General features: G+C 40.7%; 1 protein-coding gene across 4 annotated transcripts in view; it reads left to right on the top strand.

The window, feature by feature from the left end:
* Positions 1–25,780, top strand: part of tsnax (translin-associated factor X) — a 53,362-nt gene that overhangs the window by 3,710 nt on the left and 23,872 nt on the right. The window contains exon 1 of one of the 4 annotated variants that reach the window (XM_069885066.1): positions 14,293–14,556. The exons of the other annotated variants lie outside the window; for them this stretch is intronic. Coding sequence (XP_069741167.1) covers positions 14,544–14,556 — 13 coding nt within the window. The 5' untranslated portion in view covers positions 14,293–14,543. Of the gene's footprint in view, positions 1–14,292; positions 14,557–25,780 lie in introns of those variants that run through there. 4 annotated transcript variants of the gene reach the window in all.

Genomic DNA, 25,780 nt, shown 5'->3' with positions numbered 1-25,780 from the left:
CATTTCTATATACCATTGTTGTATTTTCAAATTATCTTCCAATTTCCAGGTTGACATAATACATTTTTTTGCTACTGCTAGAGCTATCTTAACAAATCTTTTTTGTGCTTCCTCCAAATCAATTCCAAATTCTTTGTTTTTTATGTTACTTAGGAGAAAGATCTCTGGATTCTTTGGTATATTGTTTTCTGTTATTTTATTTAATATCTGGTTGAGATCCTCCCAAAATTTTTCTACTTTCTCACATGTCCAGATTGCATGAATTGTTGTTCCCATTTCTTTTTTACATCGAAAACATCTATCAGATACTGTTGGGTCCCATTTATTTAACTTTTGAGGTGTAATGTATAGTCTGTGTATCCAGTTATATTGTATCATACGTAGCCTCGTATTTATTGTATTTCTCATCGTTCCAGAACATAATTTCTCCCATGTTTCCTTTTTTATCTTTATATTTAAATCTTGTTCCCATTTTTGCTTAGTTTTACCATTTGTTTCCTCATTCTCCTTTTCTTGCAGTTTAATATACATATTTATTATAAATCTTTTGATTATTATTGTATCTGTAATCACATATTCAAGGTTACTTGCCTCTGGCAAACTCAAACTGCTTCCTAATTTATCCTTCAAGTAGGATCTCAATTGGTAATATGCCAGCGCTGTATCTCCAGTTATATTGTACTTATCTTTCATTTGTTCAAAGGATAAGAATCTATTTCCTGAAAAACAATTTTCTATTCTTTTAATCCCTTTTTTTCCCATTCTCTAAAGGAAAGGTTATCTATTGTAAAAGGGAGTAACTTGTTTTGCATCAATATTAGTTTTGGTAATTGATAATTTGTTTTATTTCTTTCTACATGAATCTTCTTCCAAATATTGAGGAGATGATGTAATACTGGAGAACTTCTATGTTGTACCAATTTTTCATCCCATCTTTTCCCCTATTTTATCTAATTCTAATCTCGTCCAGTCTGGTTTTTCCCTTGTTTGATAAAAATCTGATAGGTATCTTAATTGTGCGCCTCTATAATAATTTTTAAAGTTTGGCAATTGTAAGCCTCCTTGTTTATACCATTCTGTTAATTTATCTAGTGCTATCCTCGGTTTCCCTCCTCTCCATAAAAATTTCCTTATTATTTTCTTTAACTCCTTGAAGAATTTTTCTGTCAGTTGTATTGGCAATGCCTGAAATAAGTATAATATCCTTGGAAAAATGTTCATTTTAATACAGTTTATCCTTCCTATTAGTGTTAGTGGTAAATCTTTCCAATGCTCTAAATCGTCCTGTAATTTTTTCATTCGTGGATAATAATTGAGTTTATATAGTTGGCCGAGATTTTTGTTTATTTGTACACCTTGGTATCTTATTGCCTGCATTTGCCATCTAAATGGAGATTCCTTCTTAAATTTTGAGAAATCCGCCTTATTCATAGGCATTGCCTCACTTTTATTTACGTTTATCTTGTAACCCGACACTTCTCCATATTCCTTCAATTTCTTATATCAGTCTTATATTGATAGTTCTGGTTCTGTTAAGTACACTATAACATCATCCGCAAATAGACTGATTTTATATTCCTTGTCTTTTATTTTTATTCCTTTTATATTATTATCTATTCTTATCAATTCTGCTAGTGGTTCTATAGCTAACGCAAACAATAAAGGTGAGAGTGGGCATCCCTGCCGCGTTGACCTGCTTAAGTTAAATTGCTTTGATACATGTCCATTAACTGTCACTTTCGCTAACAGTCCCTTATATAATGCTTTAATCCAATTAATATACTTCTCCGATAAACTGAATTTTTGCAATACTTTGAACAAATAATTCCATTCTACTCTGTCAAAGGCCTTCTCTGCGTCTAAAGCAACTGCTACTGTAGGTGCTTTATTTCCTTCTACTGCATGAATTAAGTTAATAAATTTACAAATATTGTCTGTTGTGCGTCTTTTTTTGATAAATCCAGTTTGGTCTAAATTTACCATTTTCGGTACATGCTATGCTAATCTGTTTGCTAATAGTTTAGCTATTATCTTATAATCTGAGTTTAGTAAAGATATTGGTCTATATGACGCTGGTAAGAGTGGATCTTTCCCTTGCTTTAGTATTACTGTAATTATTGCTGTTTTACATGAATCTGGTAAGCTTTGTGTTTCATCAATCTGGTTGATTACATCCAGGAGGGGCGGAATTAATAAGTCTTTAAATGTTTTGTAGAATTCTATTGGAAATCCGTCCTCTCCTGGTGTCTTATTATTTGGTTCTTTGGCTTGGCTTCGCGGACGAAGATTTATGGAGGGGGTAAAAGTCCACGTCAGCTGCAGGCTCGTTTGTGGCTGACAAGTCCGATGCGGGACAGGCAGACACGGTTGCAGCGGCTGCAGGGGAAAAATGGTTGGTTGGGGTTGGGTGTTGGGTTTTTCCTCCTTTGCCTTTTGTCAGTGAGGTGGGCTCTGCGGTCTTCTTCAAAGGAGGTTTTTTTTTAATTATCTCTTGTATTTCTACTATTCCAAATGGTTCTGTTAATTTATTTTGTTCCTCTATTTGTAGTTTTGGTAGTTCAATTTTAGTCAGAAATTCATCTATTTTCTCTTCTTTCCCTTCGTTTTCAGTTCGGTATAATTGTTCATAAAATTCTCTAAAGTTTTCCTTAATTTCTTTTGGATTATATGTAATTTGGTTGTCTTTTTTCCTTGATGCCAATACCATTTTCTTAGCTTGTTCTGTCTTAAGCTGCCATGCTAGGATTTTGTGCGTTTTTTCACCCAGTTCATAATATTTCTGTTTTGTCTTCATTATATTCTTCTCCACCTTATATGTTTGTAGTGTTTCATATTTTATTTTTTTATCCACCAATTCTCTTCTTTTAGTTGTATCTTCCTTCATTGCTAATTTTTTTCCTATATTTACTATTTCCCTTTCCAACTGCTCTGTTTCCTGATTATAGTCCTTCTTCATCTTCGTTACATAACTTATTATTTGCCCTCTAATGAATGCTTTCATTGCATCCCATAGTATACACTTATCTTCCACTGATTCCGTATTTATTTCAAAATACATTTTTATTTGTTTTTCAATAAATTCTCTAAAATTCTGCCTTTTAAGTAACATGGGGTTTAATCTCCATCTATACATTCTTGAAGGGATGTCTTCTAGCTTTACTGTCAATATTAAGGGTGAATGGTCCGATAGTATTCTAGCTTTATATTCTGTTTTTCTTACTCTATCTTGCATACTAGCTGATAACAAAAATAGGTCTATTCTTGAGTATGTTTTATGTCTAGCCGAGTAATATGAATATTCCTTTTCTTTTGGGTGTTGTTTCCTCCATATATCCAAAAGTTGCATTTCTTCCATTGATTTAATTATAAATTTGGTTACTTTGTTCTTTCTGTTAATTTTTTTCCCAGTTTTATCCATATTTGAATCCAAATTCAGGTTGAAATCCCCTCCTATTAATATGTTCCCTTGCGTATTTGCTACCTTCAAAAAGATATCTTGCATAAACTTTTGATCTTCTTCATTAGGTGAATATACATTGAGTAGATTCCAAAACTCCGAATATATCTGACATTTTATCATTACATATCTCCCTGCTGGATCTATTATTTCCTCTTCTATTTTAAATGGCACATTTTTACTAATTAATATAGCCACTCCTCTTGCTTTTGAATTATACGAAGCTGCTGTTACATGTCCTACCCAATCTCTCTTTAATTTCTTGTGTTCCAATTCAGTTAAGTGAGTTTCTTGCACAAATGCTATATCAATTTTTTATTTTTTCAGTAAATTTAGCAGTTTCTTCCTTTTAATTTGGTTATGTATTCCATTAATATTTAAAGTCATATAGTTCAACGTAGCCATTTTATACTTTGTTTATCTTCCCTTTCTGTTTCTCCATCATTACCTTTCCTTCTTATCCATTTCTGTTTTCTTGTTTTAAACCCTTTATAAGACAACATTCCTAAAACATCAAACATTTTCCTTATTCTCCTATTTAAAACTTCTTTAGCCCCAATCTCCCCTTCCCCTCCTGAGTTGTCCTTTATCCCTTGTCGGACAACCACATCTCCCCTCTCCATTTGGGTTTGCGAATTCACTCGCAAGCGTCAGCTGATTTTGCAGTGACTGCAACTCCTCCCCACCCAGCCCCCCCCAGAAAAGATTTCACTTTTCATATGTAGCAAAGGTCACTCTTTTAGTTCCCTCTTTATTCCCTCTATTCCATTTCCTTCCCTTATTAATTCTTGTCTATACTATCTATATTTTCCTCTAAATACGGATACATTCACGTATGCACATTATACATATACACACTTATACCTCTTTACCCACATACATATAAATCGTGGTCATTTTTACTCTCATTACACGTCTTCATCCCTCAGTCTATTTTGTAATTGTTCTGCAAATTTTCGTGCTTCTTCTGGATCCGAGAATAGTCTGTTTTGTTGTCCTGGAATAAATATTTTCAATACCGCTGGATGCTTTAGTATAAATTTATACCCTTTCTTCCATAAAATCGCCTTTGCTGTATTGAACTCCTTTCTCCCCTTTAGGAGTTCAAAACTTATATCTGGATAAATGAAGATTTTTTGCCCTTTGTACTCCAGTGGCTTGTTGCCCTCTCTTACTTTTTCCATTGTCTTCTCCAGTACCTTTTCTCTTGTAGTATATCTTAGGAATTTTACTAAAATAGATCTTGGTTTTTGTTGTGGTTGTGGTTTAAAGGCCAATGCTCTATGTGCCCTTTCTATTTCCATATCTTGCTGTAGTTCTGGACATCCTAGGATCCTAGGGATCCAATCTTTTATAAACTCTCTCATATTCTTGCCTTCTTCATCTTCCTTAAGGCCCACTATCTTTATGTTATTTCTTCTGTTATAATTTTCCATTATATCTATTTTCTGAGCTAACAGTTCTTGTGTCTCTATAACTTTTTTATTAGATTCCTCTAATTTCTTTTTTAAGTCCTCTACCTCCATTTCTACTGCTGCTTCCCGCTCTTCCATCTTGTCCATTTTCTTTCCCATTTCTGTTAAGGTCATATCTATTTTATTCATTTTCTCTTCTGTGTTGTTTATTCTTCTTCTTAAATCATTAAATTCCTGTGTTTTCCATTCTTTAAATGACTCCATGTATTTTTTAATAAGAGAAAGTATATCCTTTATCTTGCCTTTCCCTTCTTCTTCTATTTCACTGTACTCTTCCTCTTCCTCTTCTTCTTCCTCTGGGTTGGCCATCTGTTGTTTCTTTGTTGCCCTTTTCTTCTCTTCTTTCTTGTTTTCATTGTCTTCTGTGTTCTCTTCTTGCTGCAGGTGTTCTGCAGCTGTCGTTGCCGGCTGTGGAGATCGACTCCCCAGCTGGTCCCCCCTCCCGTCGGTGTGTTTTTTTTCATGCGCGGTTGCGCACTTTTACTCGGCTCAATGAGCCATTTTTGTAGTCCTATTTCTACCGACCTGAGGGAGCGGGTTTCTCTCTCCACCGCGGGCCTCTTCGAACAGGTAAGGCCTTCTCCTTCTTCCTCCGTTGTCTTCTCTTCCTCTCTTCTTACCGTTGATTTCGATTTTTCTTTTTTTGTCGCCATCTTCTTTCCACCTTTATACTCACTTTTCTTTAACTTTTATTTCTGTGCCTTTGTGTTTTCCTTTGTTTTTTCCGACTTTTCTGGAGAGGGCTGGAGTTCACCGTCCGGCCACTACTCCATCACGTGATTCCCTACCGCTTTGACCTTCTTAGGGAAGGGTGTAGACCCGTGTCTCTTTATCCTGTGTTCTAGGAAGTCAATTGTTGAATTGACACTTCGCGGTAGTTGATCATCAGCCCAAACTCACTCAACTGGGTGCACAGTTGTCTCAGGTGGCCAGCATGGTCTTTGCGGCTGTGGCTGGTGATGAGGATATCATTCAAATAGATGAAAGAAAATGGGAGGTCCTGACCCACTGTGTCCATCAGCCACTGAAAAGTTTGCGCTGTGTTCTTTAGACTAAAGGGCATGGAGAGAAATTCAAACAAGCCAAAGGGGGTTATAATTGTAGTCTTGGGGATGTCCTTGAGGTGAATTGGGATTTGGTGGTACCCTTGGAGAACACCCGTTCCCTGTGCAGGTTGGCGACAAAGTTTTGGATGTAGGGCATGGGATATCTGACCAAGCTAATGGCGCCAATCTCCACACCATCTTTAGATGTGCCAATGCACCCATCTACCACTTGTACCTTCCTCCCTTTCTTTAAACTTTCATTCTTACTTCTAATATACATTCATCTTTAAACATTAACATTATGAAAAAACATATCCCCCTCGTATTCCTCACAATTACAATATTTACAGCCATCTTTCCCCTGATTCCCTCTTTCCACCTTATTTACATTTGCATTTAATCCCAAAGCAGTGGCAAGATTATTACAAAGTCCATTGACTCCCTTGGATGCTTAAAAAAAAACTTTATTTTCCTTCCTGCCTTAACTATCTTCAATGTTGCTGTGTGAAGGAGGGTAAACTCGATTCCTTTTTGTTTAAGGCTCTGAATAGTCCCTTTTTTTGGACTTAGCCTTCTTCAAGTGTCTATGAGATTCAGTTTTTTCATGAAGGCCAAGGTGGACTTGGCCGCGGCCCTTGTCACCTCCTTGGTTGATTTATCCATGACTGGATCTTGACAAAAATTGAAATCCCCTCCAATCAGTATATTCTCACACACCTCTGACATTTTGAATTTTTCATCATCGAAATTCGGGGCATATATATTCATGAGTGTCCAGGATTCTGAGTATATTTGACAATGCATAACCATAAAGCTCCCTGCTGGTTCAGCCACCCCCCGGATCGTCCCTGGAACATTCTTTCCTATTACGATTGCCACTCCCCTGACTCTCGATTTAAAGGACACTGCCACCTGGCTTACCCACCCCCTCTTTAATTTTGAATGTTCCTGGTTCATAAGGTGGGTTTCCTGCAGGTACACTATGTTTGCCTGCAGCTTCTTAAGTGTGCAAAGACTCTTTCTTTTAATTTATCCATTTAACCCATTTACGTTGAAACATAAACTTAATTGTTTTATCCATTACTCCAGTGCCTCTCCATCTTCCTCTCCCCTCCATCTTGTCCTCAAATTCTTTACTTTCTGTCCCTTTTGTCTTGCGTCGACTCCTAGCACAGACACCCGTGCATAAACAAAACCTAAACAGACTGACAAAGCTGAAACCAATAATTCAAAAGGAATGCATAAAACTCCCCAAATTATATCCTCTCCTTCCCCTCTTTCCCCCAATCCCCTTCGCAGCGCCCCTGTCCCAAGCATTGGTGTCAACTCCCCCTCTGATCTGGAGCATGCCTATCAATCCTCACCATCTCCTCCATCACCTCAAAGCTTCCCATACACCTCTCCTCTTTTAAATTACAACATCTTTGATAAACAAGTATAACCATTCTTTTCATTATATATACATTATGTCCAACCAAGTCCCTTCTTGTCATTGACCCTCCATTCCTTTATCTTCCTTGAGGATCCTCCTGGGTTGTTGTTAGGTTATTAGCAAACCTCACTGCCTCTTAGCCTCTGGGAAAACTTATTCCTCCCCCAACCCCGCCCCTCCCCAAGGCAGAAACACCTTTAAAGTCACCAGATATAGCAACACAAAACTAATACCCTTATTTTTAATTTTTTTTGCCACATCAAATTCCTTCTGTCTACACATATCCAGGAAAAGAAGAACTTTTTTCACCTACTTCTAATGGGCCATCTCTTTGCTTCGTGCCCCCCGCCACCGCTATCGATCTTGATATCTCTGAAGCTTTATGAGGACTAAGTGGGGCCTCTGGTACTCCTGTATCTCTTCCCTGATAGGAGCAGCAGAAAGATTTGTGGATTTGAAAAGAGAATTTGTAGATTGCATTTTTGGAATTGTGCCTAGGCACACAGTCATGAATGTCAAATGAGTAGAGCAGTGGGCCAAGCACACATCCTTGAGGTGAACCTGTGTCATTTTGCAGAGATCAATGCTCTGTCTGCAGTGGTCAAACTGAGATCCCAGTCATATGTCATTACTACTTCCCATTCCCACAGTCTGTCCCAAGCCTTCTACACTGCCAGAGTGAGGCCCACCTTAAACTGGAGGTACAACATCTTGTATTCTGCCTGGGCAGTTGACAGCTCAATTATATGAAATATATATTTTCTAATCTTGGGTAATGAGTCCTCTCACTCTTCTTCTGTAGCACTTCAGCCCTTCCCCATTTCTGCTTTTCCCACCACCTAACACCCTAGTTCCATCCGAATCTCCCCACTGGATTCTTCTGCGCTCTCCCTCCACCACACTTTCAGTTCCATCTGGTCTCTTATATCACCATTGTCACCTCTTTATTAGATTCCAGGCTGGCAGTCTTTAGACACTTTAAGATAGCCATTTCATTCCGGGACATTTTTGGCATTTTAACAGCACATTTGCTGTCTGAAAAATGCAGACCCAGAAAGTGGGTGTCATTTCTGTACCGGCATTTTTCTGCCAGTTGACCTTGTCACAGCCCTGGAATGCCACTCTGTCTGAAAGCTGCTTACCTCATTCCGGGACTAGCTTGGGTATGATAGATAAAGTTGCGGTGATGCACAACATCCGCGACATTTCAGCGTAAAATGTGAACTACTGAGGCAACAGTTGGGATTTGGCGCACATGAAATTGCTTGTACTCTAAAGATGGGAAACATATTTACAACTAGTAGCATTATTGCTTCAAGCCACACTGCCATTATTTTTGTGGATGGATATGCCATACACATATGTCTTATATCACAGTGGACGCTGACGCTGTTGCGTATCATGACCTGCTTCTTTGGTCCAGGAATGCCAGCCATCTATGTGAAATTACACCCTGTCCCGCCACTTTGCCGACTTTGTTCAGTTCTGTGTGAATGGCCGGGTCGAACTTGAAGCCAGGATACTGCCAAATCCTCCTTGCAACAATATCGCGGCATTTCTAAATGTTATTTTTTAGTTTTTATCCACTCCCCCCTGAACGACTTGTCCTCCTCCACCTGATCACTTTGTTTTCTTGCCTCTCTCTCCCTTTGTCTGGCACCTGCCAATCTACTGCCTCTGTCCCACCATCCCATATGGGGTCCCTGTCCTATCCAATCCACCCTGACCTTTTTACACTTGCTTCTCTTCTCCACATCTCTTGTCCTGATAACAGATTTCCACTTGAAATGTTCTCTATTCTTTTTCTCTCACTGATGGTGTTCAGCCTGCTGGGTTCATCCAGGTGATGGTGTTTGGCTTCAGTATGTAGTCTCCTGTGGGTCTCCAATCTCTATGATTGCATCTTGGTACAAGTACAAGTGATTCACTGCAAAATCTCTTCAAGGGATGCCTGGTGTGGTAGAACATGGTAATGCAAGTGGGGGGCCTCATTGGACTGTTCAGGTTGGCTTGGCTCCTCCCCGTAGTTTCCCTCTAAAGCAGGGGTGTCAAACTCAAATTCACGGAGGGCCAAAATTAAAAACTTGGACTAAGTCGAGGGCCGAACGAAATATTTATAGAAAATTTTCAACAACATCTGCATGTTTTCTCTTCTTTCAACATACGTAATGTTAAACTTTTTCTTATTAAAATAAATGTTTAATAATAGTTTTGGATAAACTCTTTCATTGTCATTCTAATTGTCACTGGCCCATTTCCTTTGGAGTTCTGAAACCGTGCACATGACGAGTCAATGAGGGATGATTAAAGCAGTGGTCTTCAAACTTTTTCTTTCCACCCACAGACCACCTTAAGCAATCCCTTACTAATCACAGAGCACCAATGGCACAGGGACGCGAGTGGAAAGAAAAAGATTGAGAACTGTTGTTTTGTGGTAACTCCACATCTGATTAGGTTAATTGTTAGGCAAGTGGTCAGAGAAGGACCCCACCCCCACCCCAAGAAAGGCTTAAATCACAGGAACAAAATAAGCTTCCGTCTCATTGCTCCCAATCTTACACACAGTCCTGATGTGGAATGTGGGGTCGCAGCTCCACGTTCACCCGAGTTCAGGTGCTGTCTGTGTGGAGTTTGTACGCTTTCCCCTTGTCTTGGACCAACATGTCGGTCGCCTGACGAAGGCACCCGAACCCCCCCGTTGAAACGCCAGTGTCCGGGGCGGTGGAGGATTGGCTGAGAAGAGCGCGTTGCTCCCACCCCCCCCTCCCATGGTTGGAGAAGGATTAAACTGCGATCTCACGGCGCCGGGCTTGTCTCCAACAAAAGGAGCGGGAGGCAGGGTCCGCCGCACACAGAGCGAGGGGGAAGGCATCGCCAACGAGACGTTCGGTCCGGAGTCGCCGCTGAAGCGCAGACCCAGCGAGGATGGTCCCCAACTCCAGCCGCGTCTGTGTGTCCGGGAGCCGGGCGGGCAGAGTGCAGCGCTCCGATCCCCGGGATTCAGAACTCTGAGATCCCTCCACACCTCCGGCATCTTCATTTTCACCTTCAGTGTGCATGCGCTATACTGGCGCGGCGGCCGGGCCAACTCTAATATATATTTAATATGATCTTGCGGACCAAATATAATTATATCGCGGGCCAAATTTGGCCCGCGGGCCAGAGTTTGACATGTGTGCTCTAAAGGCTAAGAGCCCTAGTCTCCTCCCTCAATTCCAGCCTTGGTTCTGGGCTAGAAGCATGTAGTTTTAAGCTGGAAGTTTCAGGATATTAAAACCTTTGGCCATGTGCTTCGTGTCTATGTGTGGTAATTGAGCTACAATTTAAAATCCTGATTAGTTTGCCATGGACAAAGCAATACAAGTGGAGAAGCTAGAAACTGATCCCAAGGAACCAGAGACCTCCATTCAATTTGAAATGTGCCTACACTGTCTGAAGGCCTTCATGAGATCTCAGCTGACAGTGATAAGAATAACCTGCATTTTGCATCAGTGGGCCACAGAGCCTACCAAATGATACGGGACTGTGAGAACTATGATAATATGATTGCCCTACTGCAACAGCAATATGGGGCCCTCATGAACTCGATGTATGCCCGGTATTTACTGGGCACCCTACACCAGGACCCTGGGAGTCTGTTGATGATTTTGTGAAGGCCATGAGAGAGCTGGGACGATCCTGCGGATGCAAGGATGTAACGACTGCTGCCTACCAAGAAGAACTCATCCGTGACAAGTTAGTGGCTGGTTTCCGTTCCAACCACATCCGTAAATGACTCCTGGAGAAGGGCAACCGAACCCTCTAGGAAGTCATACAGCTGGCTCAATCATTGGAAACAACCCAAAAGAACGTGGAGGCCTACTCTGCAAACCATGCAGCTGCCAGATGGGGTGCACAGGCACCGCCATCTTAAGTCTCGGGGACCCTGACTATCATTTCAGCCGCCGAGCTCACACAGTTCAATTACTGTGACCAAACCCAACACTTGAGAAAGTACTGCCCTGTCTGTAGCATGACTTATTCAAACTGCTGGAGGAAGGGACACTATGCTAAGGTATGCAGCTCTAAAACCCCTTCCAGCAGCGCCGCGTGGAGGCCACGACCCATGTCGCCAACTTGACTTGACCCTCTTCCAGTAGCCAAGAACCAAATGGTGGGAACAGGAAACATGGGATGACTTCACCTTACCTTCTGGACTCCTTTGTGAGCTATCCATGGGGGGGGGGGGGAAGTCTTCGAGATCCCCTGGGTGGCCATCCATCCCAACATTACAGTAGCAGCGACTCTGACAACGAGTTGACACTGGCCTCCATTGTGCCGGATCAGAACAGGCCAAACCAACTGGCGTGATCAATGATGGACATCGAGGTAAATGGCTGCACCATGGGATGCTTGTTCAAAACGGGGAGTACAAGAGCTTTATGCACCTGGCAACAGTCCACCCTGCCAAGTGCAAGGTAGCATTGATGGCCAAGCCCCATGCCATAGAAAACCATGGGCACTGCACCATAACCCTAATGGTTAGAGGCACGACTGCTAGTATTACCCCATCTCTGCATGCTAGTCATATTGGGGCTAGATTTCCAGTGACAGCTAAAGAGCGTGCTGATGCAGTTTGACGGGCCCCACCCCCCCAATTATGGTCAGAAGTAACCATTTCCTGGAGGCCCCACCCTGTTTCCAAACATAGCCAATTACACATGGGAACACCGTCAAAGGCAACCAATCTATGGACTGGCTACCCTCCCGGTCCCTCCCCCTCCCCCCCAGGAGTTCATAAAAGCCCAAGTGGGATGGCTATTAGTGGAGGGTATCATAGAGCCCAGTAACAGCCCCTGGAGGGCACAGGTGGTGGTAGTTAATAGTGGGGAGAAGCACTGGATGGTCACCGATTATAGCCAGACCATCAATAGGTTCACCTTATTGGACGCCTAATCCCTCTCCCGCGTAACTGACATGGTGAACGAGATCACGCAGTTCTGGGTCTTCTCTCTTCTCCACCATATATCTTAAGTTGGCATACATGAGATCCTGATCTACCCAGAGGACCGTCCCTACAAGATGTTTGAGGCCAATGGCCGCCTCTATCACTTTCTGCGGGTCCCATTTGGCCATATGAATGGAGCGTCCATGTTCCAAAAGGAAATGGACCGCATGGTGGATGGCAACAAACTAAAACCCATGTATCCCTATTTGGATAATGTCACCATCTGTGGCCGTAGCCAAGAGGTACAAGATGAGAACCTGCAAAAGTTTCTGGGCACTGCTAGAACCTTGAGCTTAACATACAATCAGAAAAAGTGTGTGTTCAGGACTACATGGTTGCCCATACTGGGGAATGTGGTGAAGCATGGCGTCATTGCCCCTGACCCTGAGCATTTGCACCCACCTGTTGGAACTTCCACTGCCCCAGAACCCCAAGACATTAAAAAGATGCCTGGGGTTCTTCTCATACTATGCTCAGTATGGGATCCCCAACTATTCAGACAAAGCCCACTCCCTGGTAAAAACAACCACCTTTCCTCTATCAGCGGAGGCCTGCGAGGCATTCAAGGGCATTAAAAGGGAGATTGCCAAGGCAGCTATGTACGCCATTGATGAATCCATCCCTTTTCAAGTAGAGAGCGATGCCTCTGACCGCACCCTGGCCACCACGCTGATTCAAGCAAGCAAACCCCTAACCCTTCAGGGCCCCAATCTCAAGACACAGGCTATAGTGGAGGCGGCGCACCACCGGAGGCACTATTTGGTTGGCAGACCCTTCACCCTGCTGACAGACCAGAGAGCCATCGCTTTTGTGTTTAACAATAAACAGCGGGGGGAAAAAGTTAAAAATGACAAAATCATGAGGTGGAGAATTGAACTGTCCACGGGAAGACATGGGGTCTGGGACTTGGATCAAGCAGGGGCCCGGCATAGGAGGTGCACCCAGAAGCCCTCCTCAGCGACCAGCCTGCCCCAGGTATCGTCCAGGTAAATGAGGTCTTACAACCACTACGACCCCTCAGGCCTCTGCCCCCAACACCCCTGCAACTCCCAGTGGAACAACTGATGATGTTCCCCACCCCCCCCCCCCCCCCTTGGAACCGGTTTCACAGCTCAGCCCCTGGACACTCAGCTCGCCAGACGGGTCGCTGCATCACAGGAGCCGATGATGACACTACCAGTGCTGCGGCGATCGCAGCAGCAGATAAAGTCACCTGAATGGTTGAATCTATGAGCTGGTATAGACTGCATGTCTGGATAATGACAATGGACACTGTGCCACTTCACCCCGCAGAACTTTATCCAAAAAGGAAGGGGTGAATGTGGTGGAACACGGTAATGCAGGTGGGGACCTCACTGGACTACTTCGGTTGGCCCGCCTCCCTGTAGTTTCCCAATGAAGGCTGAGAGAGCCCGAGTCTCCTCCATCGCTGGAGGTTTCAGGATATTAAAGCTTTTGGCCATATGCTGTGTGTGAGTTCTGTGAGAGTCTCTCTCATTGCTCCCCATCTGCACTACCTACTGCTCTCCAGCTCTCTGATGTATCCTGGTTCTGCCTTTTATGATTTTTCCTTGAAGAAGGACTCAGGCCTGAAACGTTGTCAACCAGCTAAATTCCTTCAGCATTTCTGCGTTTACAAGTGACAACCTCCTTCCATCCTGTAACCATTTCGCGAACATGAATGGGAAAGGAATGTTTGCCAATCATGTGAGATGAAGCAAGTTGGAAGAGGAATGAGCTATTGACATTTGGGACGCTTTCCCGTCTCTTGGCTCCACTCCTTGTGCACCATCAGCCAACGACAACTGCTCGGAGGAGCAGCCTGAGAACGTGTGAAATGCGGAACTGAGAAGGACGGGGTTGTCGCTCTAGCCTGATCTGAGTAAAGCAATTTAACTGTACATTATTTATTTTGCAGCGTGATATATATTTTGGGGGGTTTAACTCTTATCCCTTAAAATAAAAATCCAATTGTGTGTTGAGATTGAGGTCGCTGCTGGCGCTGATATACCGGCGGGGTCCTGGTGCAAGGGCAGTCTGATCGCCTAGCCGTTCTGCGGTCTCAACGTGAGCTCAAGGCCGAAGCAAGGTATTGGTCAGACGAGCGAGTGCGACCCTCGGGATCTGGCTGTCGGACGCAGACGAGATGAATAAAGAAGGTATTTTTAATCCTCTCGGTCCAATCCTGGGCCTCGGTCATTGCCGCGCCCCGCGCCGAACACTGGCTCAAGCTGCTTGTTGTTCAGCCAGATTTACCTCGAGTCGGCGCCGTGTTAGTTGGCTGAGAGGTTTGGTACTTGATTGAGTTGATCCTCGTTTGTCAATGGCCACAGGAAGTGAAATGACAATGCTTCGCATTTTTTTCTTTTTAAAATTGTGTTTAACATATAAGCATAATATAAAATGGACAATTACATAATAATTCATTTGTTGACAAATAAGTACGCACAAAAGCAATACAAAGTAGATAAAACTACATCAATAATTTTGAGTAATACCTCAAAAACATTTAATTAAATTAATCCATGCAACCATTTATTGAAATAACATATAAAACAAAGGGGGAAAACTAAAGCTAACTCTCATCTAACCCCTCCCTTTAATCAAGATTACCTTTTAAATTAATAAAATAAAAATAATTAATGTGGACCACTGGTGACTCCTGGAGAACCACTGGAATGCACAATAATTGTTAATTCCAATTATTAAAAAATTCTAATTTTCTCTAAACTTAAATAGGACATTATGTAATATTACCACTGTACATGAGTATGACAATGCTTTGCATTTCCACAGCATTAACCGTGTTCCTGGTTTTTGGATGTAGTGCAAATCAAATGGACTCCCATACCCCAGAGGGGTTTGAGATTTAATTGACACTGCACTTATTGAAGTTAGTGGAGAATATTTCATTACACTCTTGTAGCCATTAGGAATACTGTACCTTGTTTTGTTAGGGTGTACGTCTCGTTCTCCAAGTTCTTGTAGCTATAATATTTATGTGATTGGACCAGTTGAGTCTCTGGTCAATGGTCCCCACCAGGATATTGACTCTGGGTGAGTGGGCAATTGCGATGTAATTAAATATGAATGATAGAAAAGCTTTCTTTTGAGATGTAGATTTGTTGTCTTTTTAGTGGCTCTCGTGTTACTGGCCACTTATCAGCTTATGCATAAATATTGTCTAGTTTTTGCTGCATGCAGGCAAAGGCTACTTTATTTTGTCAATCAAATTAAAGATTGTGCAATCTCAAGAAACTGACCTAACTACTAAATTTATGATTGAAGCACAGTCATTGATGTAACAGCTGAAGATTATTGGGTTTAGGATGTTGTCTTGACAAATTCCTGCACTGAGCCTGTGGTGGTTTTGTCTGAACTATTTGAACATTTCTCCTTGATGCCTATGGACTTTAGTTTTACCAGTGATGTTAAACTTAGTCAAATGCTATCTTGAATGTGAAGGGTCATCACTCAAATTCAGCTGTGTGATCACTTTTTTGGACCTTGACTGTGGTCAGAAATGGAATGGAGTGGACTTGGGGAAGTCCAAACTAGTTATCAGTTGTCCTTCAATGGCTTATATGGTTGCACCATTGAAAGTATACTTACTAGATGCATTGTTATGGGCTCAAGATCCAAAGAAACTACAGAAGGTGGTGAATGCAGCTCAGAACATAGCACAAACTTCCTTCCCCTCCATGGACTTCATCTATGTCTCTTGATGCCAAGGGAAAGGCACTCTGGAAATACATACTTCTCTCTCATCCCATCAGGGAGAAGGCTAAAGATCATGAAGGCTCCAACCAACAGACTGAAAGACAGTAGGCTATTTCATGTCAGGCCTCCACCTGGAGGCCAGCTACAAGAGCAGATTTAAAACTTACATATCAGACAGCAGCCCTAGAAGGCTGCTTCAGCGTAGTATTCATATCTAGAGGCGCCTCGTAGCGCCCGCCAGTGCCAATGGAGGCAGGGTGACTGGTGCCGTAGAGCCACCTGTCAAATATGCGGTAGAGCAATGGCCTTCTTCCCTACCCATGGATTTTAATTCTAATGTTGTCTCAAATCAGAGGAACTTGATATATTCATCTCCTCTCTCAGGGACAGGTCGGGGCAATTAACATTGATAAGCCAGAATGTCCTGTCATGGCATTCAGTACCTAGAGATATTCCCAAGATCAAAATTTCCCATGCCCACTATAAATTGTGTGCATTCTTTAATTGCTGCTATTACATCCTCATGTTCACTATAGCATTCCCACACTCGCTCTAAATTGTCGGTGCGTCTTTTCCATGGCCACTATAAATGTGTACATTCTTTCAATGCTGCTATTATATTCCCATGCCTGTTATAAATTGCTGGTTCGATTTTCCAGCACCCGATATTAATTGTGCATGTTCTTTCAACATGCTTCTTACCTTTCCGTAAGAATTTTCTTTTTAATTTATTCAGTTTTTGAAAAAATTACCTGGATAAGGGAATGTTCCAATAATAGTCTTACTTTATGTTCAATATCTTGAATTCTCCCTTGTATTTGGGTGGTCAGTAAAAACATATCAATTCTAGAGTAAGTCTTATGCCTGTTAGAATAATATGAATAATCTCTTTGCTTTGGGTGTTGTTTTCTCTATATATCTATTAGTATCATATCCTTCATTGAGCTTGATGTAAATTTAGCTGCTTTATTCTTTGTGATATTTTTCCCAGTTTTATCTAATAACAGGTCAAAACTAAATTAAAATCACCACCTAACAAGATATGTCCTTGTGTATTTGATAAATTAAAAAAAAATGTCTTGTATAAATTTCTGATCATCCTCGTTAGGCGCATATATAGTAAATTTGACAAGCTATCAACATTTCTGCCAGTTGTGTCGGTGACTACTTTTTCTATTTTAATAGGCAAATTTTTGTTATTAAGATAGCCACACTTCCAGCTTTTGAATTATAAGATTATGCTAATACATAACCCACCCAGTCTCTCCTCAATTTAAGATGTTCTGCCTCTGTTAAATGTGTTACTTGTACAAATGCTGTATCAATTTTTTCCTCTTTTAGTAACATCAATAATTTCCTTTTAATTTGATTTTGTATTCCATTAATATTTATAGTCATTAATTTCAATGTATTCATTTTGTTAACCCAAATTTTCCTATATACCACCCCTTCAAATCCTCCAACTCTCTTCCTCTAAAATACCTTTGAAAATGTTTATTTTTCTTATGCCTTGTTATGAGCCCAGAGGACCCCAAAACCCAGCAGCAATAGAAATTCACCAAGACAAATGGTTACTTAAACTAAAGTTGCTTTTAATTAATTATCTTTAAACATGAAAACAGGATCAAACTCTAACTTATTACTATTAACTTAACCCCTTCTAATTCTAAGTGTACGTGTATGTAATGTGTGTGTGTAAGTTTAGAAAAGTTCTTTGATTCATAGTTAAATCTCACTGGTTGCAGGCAATTCTTATACTGTGCACAAAATTTAACATTTATGAATTTCACCAGGCTTTGGTGCTTGAAAAATAAATGGTTACCACTCAGGAAGGCTCTTGTCAGTTTTCAGAGAGATTTGTTTTTCCTGGACACAAACTGATCCCTTTTAATCAGACACGTCAGTGTCTTGCCAAAGAAACTTGCCCCATCAGGGTTTACCAGATGATGACCTTTTTTTTCAGGTCACCACAGAGTTCTTTTTTGTTTCTCTTATTTCAAGAGAAACATTAGGCAGCCAGTCCTCTCCTCTTGTATGGACCACATGGGCTTTGACCAGGCTGAACTAAGCATTCTCAACCTATCTTCCAAATGGGATTTTCCACAAGCTTTCCAGCTTGTCCTGTTCCAGTCCCAGTTGCTGCTGCTGACTGTAGAACTGAATTCTTTCTCTCTCTCTCAGAAAAAAAATGCCTGTTTGACTCTCTTTGCTTGCAAAACCACATGACCCTCTTAGAACAGGAAGCTGCACTCCAGACAGCCTGCGGTTCCGATGAGTTCTTTCATCTGTTGCCTTTTTGTAAACAACAATCCATTAGTGAAGTCTCTTGGGCACTTTCCAAAGATTTTGCAAAGGCTCTGGGAGCCAGACTGTCTGTTTTAAAGTGTTTGTATGTGACCTACACTAAAAAATCAGCCCCAATTTATCTCCCCAAAACATATCTATAATCTGTCACAGCATAATGTCACAAATAACATGAAAGTAAGAATTATAAGAAAATTAAAGAATTTGAAGGAAAAAAGAGAGAAGAAAACCCTCTGTAACTGAATTGTCTTTACTAACTTGTAAGATAATCACAATATCCTTAACATCGTGGGTTGCGGAATTGTCACCTGATTTTGCAGCAGACCGTCCTTTCCCTTCTTCAGCCCTCCCCCAGAGAATTTGCAACATATTTTTCCAAAAAAAATTAAACAAAGCCTTTATATAATTAAGTTATTAACATCCATACAAATTTATGCATATTATCTTCGACTGTCTTTTTGTTATAACAATTACACTTTTTCTTGCTGATTATTTGGCAGCTGTTCAGCAAATTATTGAGCTTTTCCTGGGTCAACAAAATGTCTATTTTGTCTGCCAGGAATAAATATCTTTAAAACGGCTGGGTAGCGCAAGACAAAATTGAAGCCTTTTCTCCATAATATATTTTTTGTTGCGTTAAATTCCTTACATTTCTTTAATAGTTCGAAACTTGTATCTGGATAAAAAAATATTTTATTTTCATTATATTCCAATGACCCTTTATTTTCCTTAGCTCTTCTAACAACCAGTTCCAATATTTTTTCTTGTGTTGGACAACGTAGCAGCTTAACCAAAATGGAATGTGGTTTTTGATGCAATTGTGATTTCGGCTCCTCGAACTTGCAGGATCCATTGTTTTAAGAATTTTTTAATGTCTGTACCTTCTTTCAGACCTGCTATTTTTATATTATTACGTCTGCTAACATTTTCTAGGACATCATTTTTCTGGGCCAATAATTCCTGTGTCTTTGTAACATCTTTATTTATAGTTTCGTTTTTTTCTTTTAAAACAGCCATGTCCATTTCCACATCTTTTACTCTTCTACTTCTTCAAATTGCTTTTTCCATGCGTTGAATTTTTACATCTGTTTCCAATACACAGTTTCTTTAACTTTTCTTTCAGGCATCAATGTTTCCATTAGTATTTTCAACTGGTTATCCACTTTCACCTGTATTTTTTTGTTTCTTCTAGTACTTCTATTTCTGGATCCATTTCTTCACTTGACATCGAGTCTGTTTCCTCAAGATTTGTTTCCATTATACTTACAGCAGCTTGCTGCCGACGTCTGCTCTCTTCAATGCCTTGTTTAAAATGTGCTCTGCGCATGCGCAGCTCTTCACATGTGCATTGGTATTTCTTTCCCTGACTCCACAAGCCTTCACTGGAGTCCACCCTGCGCGGCATTGCCCCAAGTCTGCTCGACACCGAGCTCACAGCTTGGATTACCTTCCTTGGGAGAGTTCCTGGATCCAATGTACAGGTAGGGCCTTCTTCTTTACCTTCAGATGTTTTCGTTTTCTCTTTATTAACATTTGCAAGTTTCTCTTTCTTTGGCACCATCCTCAGGTTTTTCAAGTATTTTTAAGTATTTTAAATCAAAGCTTTATTTTCTTATCACTTTTTAAAAACTTTTCTCTGGAAAGGGCTGGTTACACCGGACCAGTTGCTAGTCTATCACGTGACCACCCCACCTCTAATCCTTCTTCATTCCAAAGAGAAAAGCCCTTGCTATTAACCTTGCCTCATAAGACACGTTCTCCAATTCAGGCAATATCCTGGTAAATCTCCTCTGCACCCTCTCCATAACTTCCACATCCCTCCTGTAATGAGCTGACCAGAACTACACACAATATTCCATGTGTGGTCTACCAGAGTTTCATCGAGCTGCTCTGTAACCTTGTGACTCTTTTTGTTTATATTCTATTTATAAAATTTAAATCCTATAACATTAATTATAACATAGTCATACAGATATTATATAATTAAGTAAACCCCCCCCCCCAAACCTCCCACATCCACCCCACTAACACCCTCTCTCCTCCCCCTTCCAACCACAAAGAAAGGACCCCTGCTCTTAAAAACAACAATAATCAACGTTTTAGCTACGGAAACCGAGACACCCAACAGAGTGGGTTGAGAGATTAAATCTTTAAACCAAGAATTTTTAAATATGGCTCCGTACTTTAAAAAAATGATATTTATCTCTCAAATTATACGTTATGTTAGACTCACTTTTAATACTTGTGTCTCTTGAACTCAATTAATGAAGGCTAGCATACCATAAGCCTTCTTAAAAAACCCTGTCAACCTCTGTGGGAAACTTGAGAGATCTATGGATTTGGACCCCAATATCCCTCAGTTCTTCCATGTTGTTTAGAACCCTGTCATTAACCAAACCATGTACTCCATCTTCAAGATCGATCTTCCAAAATGTATCTCTTCACACTTATCCAGATTAACGCGATCTGTCACTTTCCACCCAACTCTGCATCGTATCTATATCCTGTTGTAACCTGCAACAACCTTCTACACTATTCATAGCACCACCAACTTTCATGCTATCTGCAAACTTACTGACCCTTCCCTCTACTTCTTTGTCCAGGTCATTTATAAAAATCAAAAAGAACAGATCCCTGCAGAACTTCACTTTTCACTGACCTCCAGACAGAATATGCTCCATCTACTACTACCTTCTGTTGACTGCAGGCAAACTAATTTTGAATCCACGTGACCAAGGTTCCATGGATCCCATGCCTCATGACTTTCTGAATGAGTCTACCATTTGTGACATTGTCAAATGCCTTACTAAAATTTCTTGAACATCACATTTACTGCCCTACCTTCAATTTATTTTGATATTTCCTCAAAAAATTCAGATTAGGCTCATGAGGCACAACCTGCCCCTCACAAAACCATGCTGACAATCCCTTCTCTAAATGCTCGTAAATCCTGTCCCTAAGAATCCTCTCCAATAGTTTGTCCATCATTGATATAAGACTCTCCAGTCTATAATTTCTAGGATTCTCCCTATTACCTTTTTTAAAACAAGGGGATCAAATTTACCTTTCCAATCCTCTGGTGCCTCTCCTGTGGTTAGGGAGGGTGCATAGATCATTGTCAGAGCCTTAGCAATCTGTTCCCTCCCTTTCCTCAGCAACCTGGGATATATCTCATTGGGTCCCTGGTACTTATCAATTCTAATACTTTTAAGAAGATCCAGCGCTTCCTTTCTTATCCTCAACATGCTCCAGAACATAAGCTTGTTCTATACTGACCTCACATTGACCAAGGTCCTCTCTCTGGTGAATGTTGAAGCAAAGTATTTATTTAAGACCTCCCCTACCTCTAGGAACATGTTGTCTCCTTTATCCTTTAGAAGCCCTATCTTCACTCTAGTCATCCCTATGTTCTTCTCGTGTGCATAGGATGCTTTGGGGGTTTTCCTTAACCACACTTGCCAATGCCTTCTCATGCCCCCTTCTTGTTCTCCTAAATCCTTCCTTGTGTTTCTTCCTGGCTACCATACAGTTCTCATGAGCCATTCCTGGGTCTTTTGCTTCCTAAATTTCAAATATGCTTCATTTTTCCTCTTAAGTAGCTATTTCATCTCTTGTTAGCCACAGTTCCCTTCTCCTACCATTTTTATCCTACCTCAGTGGGACAAATAAATCAGGACCCTGTGCAAGTGCTACCTAAACATCCTCCACATTACTTCTGTGCTTCCCCTCCTATTCCTAATTTACTCTCCCCAGTTCCTGTCTAATCTCATCGTAATTTGCCCTTCCCCAATTTTGATGAAGGAAATGTGTTATTTCCAAATTTACTGAGCATGCAAAACTGACTGTGATTGGGATATGGAGAGGATGAAAACAGGATTTAAGGTAATTTAGAAAGTTGTGTATGTAGATAAGTACATCATGATAATAAGTTTATTGTCATACACACAAGTACATTGTACATGTGCACTGAAACTTGGTACAGCCAAACAAGTACACAAATAAACCATTCCAAATCAAGATTACTGTTATCTGATTGTATAAGTACAACCTGACGAAACAGCGTTCTCCAGTCCTTGGTGCAAAACATGAAGGCAGACAACTAGACATAACACACATACAGACAAATAATACATATGCAGTTCAAGTATTTTATATATAAATAAATATAGTTTTGTACAGATGAAAGTCTCAGGTGGTTAGTATGAGCAGTTATTCAACATTCTCACTGCCCGTGGGAAGAAGCTGTTCCTTAGCAGGTGGTGTTGGGTCTGATACTCCTTTATCTCTTCTCCGATGGGACCAGCTGAAAGATGTGTGCTGGGTGGAAGGGATCCTCCATGATTTTGCACACCCTCTTCAGACTTTGATTCCAGTAGATTTGAGGGAGGGAGAGAGGAGACTCCAGTCGTCTTCCCTGCCACTCTAGTGGTACTGTGTATTGACCTCCAGTCCATTTCCCTGCAGCAACCAGTGCACACTATGATGCAGCTGGCCAAGATGCTCTCTTCCTATAGAGATTGATATAATGGTGGCTGGTAGCCTTGCCCATTTCTCAGGAAGTGCAGTCACTGTTGTGCCTTCCTGACAAATGATATGTCACTAGTTAAGTGAACTCCAAGGAACTTGGTGCTCTCCACTCTCTTCTACAAAGTTGTTGATACAATAGTATTCTTTAAATTACCCCAACATGAAAATAAAAAAATATAAAGGATAAATAGTAAATATTCACAATTATAATTGTGCAAGAAAAAAAAGAAATAGTGGGATTTCAATAGAACAGACAGGTCTTTTAGTAGTGCCAGAGTAGTTTATGGTGAGCCTGATAAACTGTTGCATAAAACAGTTTTTGAACCTAGAGGTGCTGATCTTCAGGTTTTTGAACCTTTTTCCTTAAGGTTGCAGAGTGATGAAATTGTGACCACAGTGATGTTTGCCCTTTATGAAGCAGAACCTCACATATATGTCTTCAGTGGATGGGACAATGTGAAGTTATCCATTTCAGTAGGAGCAACAAAAAGGCAGAGTGTTTTATAAGAAATGTTTACCTACAGAGGCATCTGGAATTTTAACTGGACCTCACTGAATGAAAATAGTTGAGAGGGAAGAATGATGTTTTGCCTTCATTGGAAGACCTTTCAAGTACAGGATTGATTATTCAGGGCACTGATGAGACAATACCTGAGGAGAGAGTATTTCAAAGGTTGAAAGATTGAATCCTGCAATGGTAGAGCTGTCAGCTATGCTGGTATTGGTAATGCTTGGAATAATAAGATCTGCATCTCATTTAAATGCAGACGACTGGGCTCAACAGACTAGATAACAGGTAGGATGTTTTTCTGGGCTGCTTCAGGGTAGGGCAGGGGCAGGGAACCAAGGGTAACAGCCCTAAATATGAAGCAACATATTTTGGATTTTGATGTGGAGAAATTTCTTCAGTAAGGTGGTTATGGAGACCAAATTGTTGAATTTATTTACAAAGAAGATCAACCTGAATTGTATTGAATGGTGGAGCAGGTTTGAAGGATCAAAATATGAATATTTTGTTTTAAATACAGTTCCAAATCTGCTCACAACAAGCTCCTGTGAATTACCATGGAGTGATGGCAGATTGACTGCTGATGGCTGCTGCTTGTGAGATAAATATTAAATATATTATGATGGATTATGTTATATTTTCTATTGTATATGTATATGTTTTAAAATGAGATAAATTGTGGCAGTTTTATTTTAGTGTAGGTCACATACAAACACTTCAAAACAGATCTCATTTAAAATGCCAGAGCTCTGCTCAAGACAGACAGTCCAGCGCCGGGTGCCTTTGCAAAAACTTTGAAGGATGCCTGTAAGAACTTCACAAGTAGGTGTTAATTGGACACGCTGTGGAGTAATGGATTATTGTTTTGGAAAGCAATAGATGAACGAACTCAGAAGATTAGGTTTGGAGTCACAGTCTGTCTGAGTGCAGTTGGCTGTTCTAAGAGGGTCATGTGGTTTTCTCTGAGTGAGAGAGGGAGAATTGAGACAATTCAGCAGCAGCTGGGACTGGAACAGGACAAGATGGAAAACTTGTGGAAAAACCCCATTTTGAAGATGAGTTGTGAGTTCTTAGTTCAGCCTGGTCAAAGCCCTTGTGGTCTATACAAGAGGAGAGGACTGGTTGCATAATGTTTCACTTGAAATAAGGGAAGCAGAAAATGAACTTTGTGGTGACCTGAAAGAAAGAGATTATCATCTGGAAAACCCTGATGGGGCAAGTTTCTTTGGCAAGACACTGAAGTGGCTAATCTAAAGGAATCAGTTGTGGGTGTCCAACGAACAACAAACCTTTCAGAAAACCGACGAGAACCTGAGTGGTAACCATTTACTTTTCAAGCACCAAAGCCTGGTGAAATTCATAAATGTTAAATTTTGTGCACAGTATAAGAATTGCCTGCAACCAGTGAGATTGAATGATGAACCAAATAACTTTTCTAAACTTACACACTCATTACATACACATGCACTTAGAATTAGAAGGGGGTTAAGTTAATAGTAATAAGTTAGAGTTTGATCCTGTTTTCATGTTTAAAGATAATTAATTAAAAGCAACTTTAGTTTAAGTAACCATTTGTCTTGGTGAATTTCTATTGCTGCTGGGTTTTGGCGTCCTCTGGGCTCATAACATCATTCTGATTTTGAAGTTGTGCTGTTTTAAGATCTGTTATGCGAATGATTGATTAACAGTGGACAGAGAAAATTATTCAGTCTTTTCAGAGATTTTTTAAAAAGTGTACTATCCATACTGACTTAGTTACCCCTGGCCCCTATCCACTCTAATTGGAGAAGAAACATTGGAAAAGTTGGTGTAAAGACAGAAGGTTTCCACCACCTTAAACCTCTTGGGGTCTCCCAATTGGGTATGTCTTAAAACTAATAAAAGACTTTTGAAGCCATTACCAATTAAGAATGGAGAAAGCTGTTCATATTGCAATAGACAAAAACTTAATCAGTCTTAAAGCACCTTTCACACTTGCAAATGATCCCAGGAATCAAACGCCAATCGGCCTTTAAAGTGGCAAGTGTGAAAGGAAAATCGGCTCAATGCTGGCATCAGATGACGTCATCTCACGCTAGGGATTGATGGTCTCGATACCTAGTACAATCCTCGACGTCTGCAGACAGGCAAGTGTGAAAGGGGTATTTGCATTGTGGGATTGAAATGACCCAAATTTTCGTGTGAGTGTAGGAAGAAAATACTAAAAGGAAAGTATAAACTTTGCCATGGGAGAGTTGCAGTGGGAAGAGAGGGGAAAAAAATAGCAATAGCGAACAATTTTTAAACAGCGTGGGAAAATTGGTTATGCTATAACGCACAATTTA

The sequence above is a fragment of the Narcine bancroftii genome, chromosome 6, assembly GCF_036971445.1.
Source record: "Narcine bancroftii isolate sNarBan1 chromosome 6, sNarBan1.hap1, whole genome shotgun sequence".
Taxonomy (NCBI): Eukaryota; Metazoa; Chordata; class Chondrichthyes; order Torpediniformes; family Narcinidae; genus Narcine; species Narcine bancroftii.
This window is presented reverse-complemented; position numbering and strand designations above follow the sequence as displayed.